Source organism: Balaenoptera physalus, assembly GCF_965194825.1.
Source record: "Balaenoptera physalus genome assembly, chromosome: 8".
Taxonomy (NCBI): Eukaryota; Metazoa; Chordata; class Mammalia; order Artiodactyla; family Balaenopteridae; genus Balaenoptera; species Balaenoptera physalus.
The window spans coordinates 55,139,460-55,152,848 of NC_138887.1; the positions used below are offsets into that span (position 1 = coordinate 55,139,460).

Below are 13,389 nucleotides of genomic sequence, written 5' to 3' on the forward strand. Positions count from 1 at the left end.
GAAAAGCTATTTTTTTCACTGATGACCAAAAAGGAAGAAAGAAATGGTCCATTTAACTTTCTTTCGTGCTTTCTTTTGTTTGCTCCCTTTCTTCGTTAAAGGTGAAAGTCTGGTTCCAGAACAGGCGAATGAAGTGGAAGAGAGTAAAAGGAGGACAGCAAGGAGCCGCTGCTCGAGAAAAGGAACTGGTGAATGTGAAAAAAGGAACACTTCTCCCTTCAGAGCTTTCGGGAATTGGTGCAGCCACTCTCCAACAAACAGGGGACTCTCTAGCGAATGAAGACAGCCACGACAGTGACCACAGCTCAGAGCATGCACACTTATGATATACACGGAGGGGATCAGCTCCGTTCTCAGGAAAGAAATGTTGTGATGGCAAGCCTTCTTCAAACATCGTTTACACAGAGAGATGACTAGGACCGTGATTTTTAATATTATTAAATTCAGGCATCTCGAGTCAGTTTCTCATGATATATAGAGGGTTTACACTAAGTGCCACTTATTAAAGATTCTTCTACAGTGAAGATGGAGGTGAACTTGCTTTGAATATTCCAGATGTGTTGGTCGTGTGTAGGACAGTGAGCAGCTTTGTGTTTGCTTTTGCTTGCACTGAAAATTAAATTGCTATCAAGAGCAAACTATGAGACATGTTCATTGAAGGTGCCTCCAGAGTGAAGATGCAGAAGGTGAATTTGCTCTGAACATTCCAGATGTCCGAGGTCATGTGTGTGACAGTGGGCAGGTATTTGCTCTCGCTTGCACTGACAATTACACTACTATCAAGAATAAACCATGAAACATTTTATCCTGAACAGCCACAGTGCCTGAAATCACTCTTAAGTGGATTAAAAAATGTATTTTAACTCTGTATATATTACCCTTAAGTCATTTTCCTGTCTTCACTAAGTTTAGCAATGCATTCGTATTAGCTGATGAAAATAGGCACTCACGATGACAACCAGAACCAGCTTCTTGTCTTTTTATACATTTTGTCATCCCAGAAACAATCAGCACATGCTTACTTGTGTTTGAGTAGAGAAAAATACATTAGAGTCTGATAGGACATATTCCTGTACCACAGACAAAACAAATCTTATGTTGCATTTTCTATCAACTGCTGCTAATACATTATTATAAAACTTACCTAGCTCCTCAATTCTTCCTATCTTATAGCTTGGAAAAAAAATTTAGGATCATAGGCAAACCAGTTACTTGCAGAAAGAGCTTTGTATGACAGACATTGTCTGATTTTATTTCTATAAAATGTTAGCTGTTGTGAATATGATTTAATTAACAAGAAAAAGGGTTTCCCTCTGATTGGCCATGGTGTTAGACAAGTTGCAAAACAAAATTGATTTCTCAAGTTGGTAGAAGGTAAAATTCTGAATGTTTTCAAATTAAATTCAGTAAAAACACATTATCTTTTCATATATGATGTATTCATGCAGAACAACAATCTTTGTATTTTGTAAAAAAAGTGTTTAATAAATGATCCTTTGTAAATAATTTTGGTCTCCCTACAGTGATTTCCTAAATGTTTACAGGTTTTCATGATAATGCTGAAGTCCCAAATTCGTCTGCACTTGTGTAAATCCAGATGATCATAATTAGTGAATCATCTACATTTTTTTTATTTCTGAACTTTTTTATTACTGAAAAAAATCCTTGTGTAATAAAAAAGCATCTGAGAATAGGCATGTGGTAAGCCATTTCCCTGATTTGAAGAATATGCCAAATAGATTTCTTTGTATGTTTTATGAAATCAAAGACAAAAAAGTAGGAGGAAAAAGTAATATTATTCACCACAATGAGAGAAACAACACAGTCATACGTTTTTAAGCTTATGTATAAATAGAGATGAATTATCCAATGATTGTTTCTCAGTAAAAATATCCAGAGTTGTTGACGTGAAAATAAGCTAAATAAGCTAATCAGAATTCTTAGTCCTAGTGGACATTACCAATATAAGAAGTCAAGCATTATGTTAACTTAATATACTTTGTATCATGCATGATCGCACATATATTGGATACCTACATCCTACTTAATAACTTTATAACACTGTTTTTCTTGTGTCCCATATTTTAACCAAAAATATTTTGAAATATCCAGCAGTTCCCCCATCCCCTAATTAATTAGAAATAAAAATAAAGAACACTAATCTGTAAAAATTTCCAAAAACCTCATTATTGGATTTCATTTGCTTTAGAATGGTGAGACTGACAAAAAAATAGATTTGGTTAATTTTAATTTGCTTAGTCTAGCATGATCTATACAGAGTATTCAAGAAATAGAATAATTAGATTGTTCATATCACATTTTTCCCTTTGTGTAATAAATTTTATCACGGCAGTTAGCAATATTTCTAAATTAACTTGTGGGGGGAGGCAATTCAGATTAACATCTTCCAGGCATAAAACAGACACTCTTCTATCAATTACTTGAATGAATACAAAGTATATTTGTACTGATGACATCTACTTGGGTGGACTGACTTTCTTACTTTGGATTTAAATTCAAAACATCTTGACAGATTAGAGAAGTGGGAAGATAAAAATACAATTGAGTTCTATAGGGATAAAGTGGAGAATATTTCATTTCAGCAGGAAAATAATCTCCAGTAATAAGAGGAAAGGACAGCTGAAAAGCAGCTAAAATGATAGCTAAGGGCTGTGGCCAAATAGAAAGATATGAGAATTACCACTTCGCTTGATAAATGAAGTAGGAAAAAGTGATCCTGAATAGATACGACATTTAGGAAATGTGAAGCATTTGTATTGTGGACCATTCCTTTATTAGAGAATTGTAAACAATTCTAAAATGATGTAATGAAATTTGACTCCGGAGAACGTTAAGAATCACTAGGCAGAATAGGCCACTGGCTGACCAAAAGGGGGCATCATTTTATTCACAGTGGATTAAAGTGATCCACCATATAAGATGCTGGAACCCATTAGCAAGATGATGACACACTGACAGGTAAACAAGCAGGCTAGGTTAATTTTAATTGGAAGAACTTACTGTCTTTTTGGAGTATTTTTGTATTCTCTTATCTTAAAAGTGGTGCTTAAGTTTGCTAGACAGTGACTCAACATCCTTCTAGAATGAAAATCCCATAAGGAAACTTCAGATATTCTCACTTACTATGGGGTTTAATTTACTCCAGAAATGACAAAATCTAAAAGAACTTTATTTGTTTTGATTCTACACTGGGATCCTGGCTTGCCATGGTATCTTTTCACATAATGCCCTTTTCATATAATTCTGTGTCAGAGCTTGAAGCGCCGTGGAACTTTATAATAGCATGAAAGTACCTTTCTCTGAAAATAGTATGGAATCATGGTTAGAGTGATTTTTCCAGCAGGATTTAGAGGGATGAACACTACAAAGTTTTTCCAAAAGCTGATCCACATACTTTTACCTCATTATTAATATGATCCCAATTACCTCTTACTTCCCATATTTACCTAGGGTTGTCAACCTATATTTTCCCCTTCATAGATCTGAGAACTGAGTTTGCCATTTTGTTTTTTTTTTTAAACAAACTAAATGCACTTAAAATTATCCCACCCACAGTTTTAGTACACTCCTGAATGACATTACATAAAATAAATGTGAGAATGACTTGTGAAATTCAATAAGGGCTTTCCGTAGGATAATAGGATGAGATTAGAGGGTGGATAGAAAAGTAAATTATAAAAATATATATTTTATGTTTCTAATGCTACTGGTTTTCAAGAACATTTTTTAAATTATTGGCATATTTATAATGGCAAACGCTAATTTTCTTCTGAGAGAAGTTTAGACAAAACTATAGAGCTAAAATAAAATCAGCAACAAGATGGTAGCTATCCTAAGTTAGTGAATAGAAAGGTTTACTGTAAAATGTGTTCACCTTAATTTCTAAATATATTTAGGCTGCTGAATTTTAAAAATAAGTCACTCATACCACGGCCTATTTTCTAATAAAACGATATTAACATAATTCAGTTAATATTCGAGGTGAGTGGTATTTAGATTACAATGCAATGTTTAAACTGTCAAATACACATACACAATTAGTATAGTTATTTGAACCATTTGGGGAATAATTGTATTTTCTTGTTAGCTCTTTTTGTTGCATTCCTTTAGTAAAAAGCAATCTGTAAGTAAAAACAAATTCAGAGCTACTGTGAATTCAGCATTTAGTTTGATATTCTAAACATTTCAAATTTTATGAGCATTAGAAATCTGCAGGATCGATCTGCAAATACTCTTATAAAAGTGGGTTTTTTTCTTATGTTTTCATTTTCCCTAAATATGCCTGAAGCTAACCAGAATATTGAAGAACAGTCCTTTTCATGGGTACCTCAACATTTCTGCTTTTAGCTCTTATAAAATAGCGCTAGAGGTAGTGGACAAAGGAACAAAAACGGCCCCAGAAAAAGATGGCTACAACAAACTCTGAAAAACCTATAAAATATGTACTTCAGGACATAAATATGGCTTTTCTTTGTCTAATTCCCTAGTATATATTTTAAATACTCTCATCTTGACATTTAAAATGGTTAAATATATTGAGAGTACATTTAACAGAGTAAACATTTTTTTTTTACTTTTATATCTTTTTTTTCTCCATAATAGCTACTAATTTTATTCAAACCCAGCTTCAAACCGTGGTCAAGAAAAACTCAAGAAAAATGTTTACTGGGTTACAATATATTCAGCCAGCTCAGTGAACCCCCTTTAAGATATTGGTCACTTTTGTGTCAAGATGATTCTCAGAAACACTTTCCAATGGAGAATGAATTTGTAGATATAAATTATTGTCACATCCACTTCATGTAAGGGATGATATAGTGATTTAGTATATAGTAATACCAAGTTTAGGCTATAATTTATATTTCTGCCTTTTATGAACTAAATGCACTGACACAAACATGTATTTGCTTTAAATGAAAGAGAAATCACAATGTTAAGGAACAATTACACTATCCTAAAAGTATTTAAACATACATTGCATTTTTGCATACATGTTAATAATATTGGTAGTTAAAAACATTAAATATTATGCCACTTTTTATATTTAGTACACATGTTAACTTTAAAAATATATCATTACTTGCTCAGTTTGATGAAATGTTAGACCCACACTATACATTTAAAGCCAGACTACTAATCCTAGGTAAATTATTTGCTTGGCTTTCACTTTCTTTAGGGCAGAGTTCAATTTTCTTTGGATTTGCCAACACTGGGATATAGTAATTTTTCATGACATCAGGCCTATAAAGTGTAAGAGAATGTTTTAGTGTTTAAAAACATTGGAAAAGTGGACAGAGAACATTTTATCTAAAATGATAAAATTGAAAAAGACTTCTTCAATTGTTCAATAGAAAAAGATAAAGTAACTCATGACATTAGAAATTTTATAAAAGTAGCATCAACTCAACTTCTTTTAGAAGAATTCATTAGGTATTCTTTTCGAATTTGCCTCTCAGACCACCACAAGTTTTGGCAAATTTTAGCTCTGTGGAAAGATGCAATTTTAGCTGATGTCAAAGAATGATGATGGACAAGATCTATCAATTGTATCTAAAATGAAATACTTACTGAATGTCATACCACTCATGAGGTTAGAGTCAGAACATTTATAAGGAGACTTTGTCTTATTAGAATGTTCAGTTTGACAACAGACCACAAGTCAGATTGATTAAATGAAAAGGTGCTTAATCGTGACCATACTCTTATCTGGTAGCCTCGTGAAGACTCTATCAGCATCTTTACTGTTACCCTGATTACTAAAATGTACTATTGACATAGAAATTGTGCAAGCCTCTTTAACTAGATTTAGGCTTACTTGTTGGCAATATTCAAATTATGTGTAGATGTTTTCTTAGGAGAGATGCTGTCTGCGTGTTCTTGGAATATATATGGGTAACAGGAACTTTTTATTTACATTACACAAAATTTTAGAAAATATTTTTCAGTAAAAATGTATATTTTGAGTAATAGTTGAAACATAGCGTACATGCTGCTCTGTAAGCTGTTTGTTTTGGTTTGGTTTGGTTTTAATAATATAAGCATATTTAATACCTAAATAGTATTCCCTTATGTGGATGTAGTATGCAATATTTAATAAATCCTTTATTAGTGAATATTTACTCCCCCTCCCCCAAATTTTCCCTAAACAATATTGAAATGCACTTCTTTTTGCATTCCTCTTTGCAAAATCTAATTTTTCCCATGAAGGGATGTTTATAGGAAGTAGATTATTTGGGACAAGGAGGTGTGCTCATTGCTAGGAATTTTTGTACACATTGACGATTTCCCCCCTAAAAATACTAATTTACACACCTACCTATGCTTATGAAACAGTTACTCTTTTCCGAACAGCATTTGAAATTCTAGGTGGTTCTCTGGGCAGAAGGACAGAAGAATGCAGTCAGTGGTCCTATGCTAAAGCCACTTACAAACTATTTAAGGAGATTTAACACATGAAAATAGCTGTCCTCCTCATTTCCATTCTTCTGCTATAATCAGTTCTCCACACTGAAGCCAGAGTGGTCCCTTTAAAATGCAAATCAGATTAATAAGTGGTTCGTGGTGACTCTTGCAAATGTAAAATTTCAAGTGAAAGCTGTAGTCCATAATGTAACATTTGTAGATGTTTTTAAAAGGCAAATCAGATCACGTCCCTCCTTTGCGTACAATACTCCAGTGGCTCAGAATAAAAACCAAAACCTTCACCTGGGCCTCAAGACAGTCAAATCTAGCCACAAGCTGCTGACTTGTCTTGTCTGCCAATACTTTTTCTGCAGGGCCTCAGCTCCAACCACTCTTGGCTTCCTGCCTACCCTTGACCACGCTGAGTTCATGCCTCTCATTCAGGCCTCGCATTCCCCAACCCCACTGCCTGGAATGCTCTTCCACCACATAGGTCTCGGACTTACTCCCTCATTTCCTTTAGGCTTCCACTTCCTTATATAGGCAATCCCTGCTCTTAAATAAAACGGCACCACCTGTCACATTCTACCCCTTTAAGTAGTATTGTTTTTTCGTTTTTAGCTGTTAGGTAGGTATCTACTGATTTTTTTCCCCGATTGATTGCAGACTTTCTGGGAGCAAGGACTTTGTGTATTGGGCTCACTACTCTGTCTCTAGTACGTTGACACTGTCCTTGGAAGCCCGACCACCAGCCCATATCCTGAATGTGTGGGAATTAGAAAAGGGCACTCCTGCCTCAAAATATCAGAATGCCAATGCTCAGTGAGCAAGAGTGTTCGTTGTAAAACTGCATGGCAATTGTGAAGTAAACGGCATGCCCTGGCGGTGAGCAACGCATGATTTGCGCAATTATAAACATCGATCCTGTGCTTGAAAGGTTATATTACTGAACCAAGTTCCCTTGCCCTGTGAGCGGCAAGCCAAATGCTGAGAAGCCAAGGTTTGCAACCAAGAAAGAGTTTATTCACAAGGCAGCCAAGCAAGGAAACAGAGAACAAGTCTTAAATCCGCCTCCGTGAAAGCAAGGGGGCTGGGATATTTATGGGGTGAGCCTGGTGGTCCTAAGCTGGGGAAAGGTGATTGGAAGCCGGAAGAGGTGAGGTCATCTGCGGAGGCGTATTCCGCATGTGCGGAATTGCAGCTGCGTATTCAACATGGAGGCGCTTAGAACAGGGGTCCCCAACCCCCAGGCGGCGGACCGCTCCCGGTCCACGGCCTTTGAGGAACCGGCTGCACAGCAGGAAGTGAGCAGCAGGTGAGTCAGGGAAGCTTCATCTGCAGCTCCCCGTCGCTGCCATTACCGCCTGACCACCCTTTCCCCACCCCAGTCTGTGGAAAAATTTTCTTCCACGAAACCGGTCCCTGGCGCCAAAAAGGTTGGGGACCGCTGGCTTAGAAGGATGGGAGGGTGGAATTTTCCAGTCCTCTGACTTCAAAAGGCCATTCACCTGCACAGGTCCAGTGTTAGGGTCGGTGGTCCCAACCGGCCTTAGCCGGCTCGCACTGGACAAGAGCTGACTCCAAGTTCCTGTAAAACAACTGCGCTACTTGAAGCTGGGAAGGTAGGCAATGAAAGAGAGGAAAAGAAAAAGGAAAAATATCGCCAGCTTAATCAGTGAAGGCCCTTTACAAGCAGAGGGGTTTTGACAAGCTGTTCCCATATCTGTGGCTCTTCAGGACAAGCTCAAGAGTTCCCGTTAGCCGTCGGCTTCTCTTAAGGCTGTGGGGCATATGGTTTCAGTTGTAGCAAGCAATAAATATTTGTTGAATTAATTCATGAGTGAAATGACGTGAGATCCATTCAAAGATATACCTGTAGATCCAAATTAGTTGGAAAATGTAGCTCTGGAACATTTTCTTAATGGGCAGTACATGGGTGTCACAAGTCAAAACAAAAATTTGGTTGTAGTCTTTGAAATTGTACTAATAATATACCAAGTCAGATGAGAATAAATAGAAAGAAAAGTTAAGGAGAATAGACTTTAACAGATGTTCATTTATAGTTGGAGAGAAAAGGGGGAAAATTTTCCTTCTGCTCAGGTGCCTGTCTTGAAATTCTCACAATTTTTTTTGCAGACAGTTTGGCTGGTTTCCAAACATACATCATTGCTTGTCTGGTATGAGGAATGCCATCTGTGCAGTATGGAAATCCTTCTTTAAAAATGGACTGCTAATTGTACTCTGGGCAGGTGCTGTTAAAGTGAAATCAGGTGTCAAGCTTACAGTGGTCTAAAATGACTATGCCATGTTGAAAAAGAATGGCATTACCATATTGTAAAATGGAATTTAAGCGTGGCATGTAAGCATTCCATTTTTGGGGTGTTGTAAAGGTCAGATTGCATAGCAAAGCTGTAAAACTTTCAAACTACTTCCACCATCAACAATGGAATAAAGCTTTACTTTAAATCAAGGATATAGGCTACATCGAAGTTATATATTTCCTCACTAAAATATCTTTCCAATTATAGTTTTTTCTGAAAATTACATGAAGGAGGAACTGAAAAGTATGACTACTGATTCCAAAATTAATTAATTTTGTAAAATTAGTCAAAATTAGTTTTTCATAGTTATTAAATGGAACCCATTTTATGATTGGAATAAATAGACTCAATGGAGCCTTTTTAGCCCTCTGCAGGGCAAAATAACCAATTTATTTTCCTTAAAAATATTAATTAAATAGAATTATTATAGGCTATCACAGTTATTATACTACAGATTCATGATGACACTCACCTGATACTGTGCTAATTCGTATAATGCAAGATAGAAAAACCTCTCAGACAAATATTGAAGTATGGGTATAGATGTGTCTTCTCCAATAAAAAGTCATCATCATTATAAACTCTAACTTTGTTAATGCTTATGGTGTGTGACCTTTCCTATCTGCGATATGGTTAACGCGTTATACCGTTTAATCCTTACAGCAGCTCTATAAGAGTCCAGTATTGTCCTAGACTACAGATGAGATCATTGAAGCTTAGCAAGTTAAAGCAGCTTGCCTAAACCCACACACCACTAAATGGGGCTTATAGTCAAATCTGTTGAACCCCAAAGCCTGTGTTTTGACCACTCCAAAAATAGTCTCTTCATAAAACAAGCATATTAGGTAGAAGGATTTCCCTTATTAGCCCATCTAATCGCAAAGGAAATGTCACCAGCATAGCAAAATATTGTAACTTACGTACCACTTGATCTCAGCTAAAATTTCAGCCACTGTAGCCAAGGCAAACAGAGCTACAAACAGGAAGTTTAAAAGGCCCCTCCTTTACCATGAAACTAGTGGGTCTGTTAAAGCCGAGAGACTTAAAGCAGGAAGCTTATTCTTATATCCAATTCCAGTTAGCTCTGTTATCTTGTTTTGTTACCGAGTCTAAGCTCGTACTGCTCGCCACAGGACAGGCCACTAAATAGACTAGTTGGTGGGGCAAGGAATAGCTACTTTATTCAGAAAGCCAGCAGACCAAGAAGATGGTGGATTAATGTCCCAAAGAACCATCTACCCGAGTCAGAATTCAGGCTTCTTTTATACAAAAAGGCAGTGCAGGAGCACCGTGGCTGGTTGTTAACAAATTTCTTGGTGCAGGAATCCTTTGTTCTCACAGCTGTCCATGTAGGTCTGCTCACAATGTTCCTGTAAACCTCCAACAAGACAATTGTTATTTTCTGTTCTGCAACTTTTTATAAAGGTCAGAGCCTGGAGAACGGGCTATCTTGCAAATTTCAGGCTATAGGCAACACTCTCTTAGAAAGATGCAGAGCCAGGGTGACCAAGCACAGGCAACAGAGCACAAGGGTTAGAGCTAAAGGAATAGATCCAATACAGAGTCAGATTTATTCTTCTCTGTCACAGTTTCTCACCTTGCAATGGATTCGAATGATCAAATAAGACTTGGAAAGTTGTTACTGCCAGACACTGGGTTTTGAACAGAACTGGAAGCTCAAGTATCAAAGGAGAATCCAGAAAAATGATAAAAAGTCACTTGGAGCTGTTAAAACATAAACTGAGGTATATTAAAACTTTTAAGAGTTTGAGCAAAAAGTGATTCAAGTTGGGCAGCAGCAAACCAGAAGTGGTTAGGAGCCCTGTACTGACAGGAGCTTGAGGAGAGACTTATGTAGAGCAAGTTTGGAAGCAAAGTAAGAAAATTATTGATTGGCTATAGCTTAAATCCTAGTTGGCTGTTTGTAACTGGTTGTCCTTAGCATTTTAATTTCATGTCCTTGAGGCACTTATAGGCTTAGATTTTGGTTTGCTGACATTGGCTGCCACGGCATTAGAGCCACCTCAGTCTAATTAATGAAACTAATTACCTTTACATGATAAATCTCTGTTTTACAGCAGGATTTAGTTCATTAAGATGTGTTAAAAACAAGACAACAGGCCCAAAATTGAGTTGCTTATGCTAAACCCCATGTCATCAAACCAAGACTTAATTAACGTTTTGGCTCTCCCAGAAATGGAATTTTCAGTCATTCAGGGATCACCTGATCAGCATTAGTTAGGTAATCTGTCGATTAGGTAACAGATCTTTGCCATCCCCTAAAGGAAAGTAACTTTGTAATAACCAACCCATTTCTTTGTCAGTATAACTTTCTTGTTCCTGCTCCCTTCTGCCTATAAAGGTTTTTCATTTCGTACATGTCCTCAGAGCTCAGATTGGGATTGATTTTTGCTCAAATAAACGCTTAAATTTAATATGCCTCAGTTTATCTTTTAACGGTCCTGGAGTTGGAAGAGGGAACTGAAGACACCCGCAACGGCCCCAGGAGCAATGAGCCAGCAGGTGAAGGTACCTGTCGAGCCCCTTCAGTTCACTGTTTTCTTGCTGCCTTTGGAGGTGGGGAGTAAGTCCCTCTCTGATTGTAGCACTGCAGCTTTTGCATCATGAGCTTTCAGACTTTGAGCATTTCTGGGTCTGGGGTAGGGCTGGGTCTGCCTGGGTCCGGTGTGAGGTTTCAGGTGGGTAAAATTTTGCTTTAAAGCTGCACGAGTGGGTTAACTTTACCAGAGATCATCTTGAATTACAGTGGCAACAGTGGAGAACTTTTAACCTAGATTAGCTTATCCATTTACCAGGTGCTCTAAAGAAAAAGGGGTCTCAGCCAAACGTTCACAATAAAGGATAGAGAGAAATTATCTTTCCTCCTCCACAGTTTCTGGTGACCAGGGAGAGATTTGCTGGGACACCCCACTTGCTCTAGAGCCTGTAGAAAGGATGCTGGGAAAACTGACAGAAGCCGGCAAAGGGTAAGAATTTTTATCAAAGCTCTCCCAGATGTCTATTTTTGTTCCCTGGGCAAGAGAGGAAGGTAAAATTTCATATTGCCCCTTTCTTTCACATTGGCAGGAAAAAACATGTGTAAGAGTTAGATCTCTGAATTGTGACTTGTAAATTTGCTTTCAGGTACTCACTGGTTGTTGATCCATCCTCTCCAGGGACAGCTATTGCCTTCTTGTTTGGCTTCTTGTTCTGTGTCCTAAGAACTTGGCTTTCTGCCTGACTGGGGCACACAGGTTCTTGTGTGTCCAGGCAGCTTAACCGTCAGGTTGGGGGCCCCGAAAATATGGCTTAACAGAAATGTGGGTTTCACTCCGTGTATGGCTAGGGTCCCACCAATTGTTGCCGGCTCTCAGGGAAATTGTCTTTCTTTCTTTTGGTTTCCCTTGGGCGTGGCTCTGGATCTTAGGAGGGTAGTATCTTCTTTACTTTCTTTGGGGATGCTTCTTACATCCATGGGATTGTTCAGTACTTCCAGGAATATTGACTGTTTGTCGCAGCTGAAACCTGATAAGATTTTCTAAAAAATCTCTATGGTGAGATGTTGGTGAAATTGAAAGCTGATATTCAAAGCCTGATAGGAACATTTTTTTTTTTAGGCTTTCTTCCCTAAGCTAAAATTCTGAGGCCTTTGTGGAAGGATTTACCTCAGCGTTCCAAAGATATGTTCCAAATGTAGAACATAGGAATTTTTCATTTCCACCTTAGTTGAAAATCTTCTCCCTGATATAAAGAAGCAAATTAAAGATAATGTAGTTGGATGGCTGGGTCAGCCTCTTGATATCATTCTGGTTGCAACCCAGTTCTTTGAGGAGTGGAAAAACAACTGTATTCATTTTACAAATCCAGTCTTTACAAGAACAGAAATGCAGCTCTAGAAATAATTCAAAGGCCACCTATCCTTTTGACCAGTCCCAAACCTCCTCTATTCATCTTAAAAGGCTTGCTGATATTGCAAAAGATCTGGACTTAGAAAAAAAAAACTCTTCCTAGAGAAACTGATATCTTTTCTTTGTGCTTTTGAGAAGTAAATGTTCTACCCAGTCTCCTCTATGAACCCAGAGCTGTCAGATCACTGTTTACATCTCTCTATATGTTTATGTATATCTATGTATGTACATTATATAGATGAGTGATTTTCTTTCTACCGCCAATGGAATTTCCAAAATTAATTTGTAAAGACCTCAATTTAACTGGCTTAAAGAAAACTAAGCATTTATATAAATCAAGCATACTCTCAAAAATATAGAAACTAACCCAAACATTTTTCAAGTTCAAGTGATCTAGGATAGTCTTCAGTAAATAAAAGCTAGTTTAAGCTTGTTGGTTTAATTAAAACAGGCATATCTTTAGAGCTATTAATAGTAAATATAACGCAGGCATGTAACTTTTATTCTACCTAGGGTTACTAAAAGTCAAATAAGCTCATGTTATCTCTGTTACAGAATTTGTCAGTAAGAGAACTTAAGGTGATGATTAGCTGTTCAATGTCTCATGAAATTTTCACAAGTAATCTAAATATATTGTTAACAAAAAAGTTAAATAGAAATAAGATAAAAGTTTATAAATGAGCTTTTCAACAATAATCATGCTTTACGGTATGTCTACTTAAAAATAGTTTCCAAAA

At 37.0% G+C, this 13,389-nt stretch overlaps 2 protein-coding genes across 3 annotated transcripts in view; both read left to right on the top strand.

The window, feature by feature from the left end:
* MEOX2 (mesenchyme homeobox 2) overlaps nucleotides 1-1,506 on the top strand; it is a 64,917-nt gene extending 63,411 nt beyond the window's left edge. Inside the window, exon 3 of the mRNA XM_082472764.1 lies at nucleotides 102-1,506. Coding sequence (XP_082328890.1) covers nucleotides 102-326 — 225 coding nt within the window. The 3' untranslated portion in view covers nucleotides 327-1,506. The remainder of the gene's footprint in view (nucleotides 1-101) is intronic.
* Nucleotides 1,507-7,787: 6,281 nt separating this feature from the next.
* AGMO (alkylglycerol monooxygenase) overlaps nucleotides 7,788-13,389 on the top strand; it is a 380,917-nt gene continuing 375,315 nt past the window's right edge. The window contains exons 1-2 of one of the 2 annotated variants that reach the window (XM_082472755.1): nucleotides 7,788-11,273; nucleotides 11,638-11,731. The gene's annotated coding sequence lies outside the window, so the exon portion shown is untranslated. Of the gene's footprint in view, nucleotides 11,732-13,389 lie in introns of both variants that reach the window. The other variant, XM_082472754.1, reaches the window with a different exon arrangement.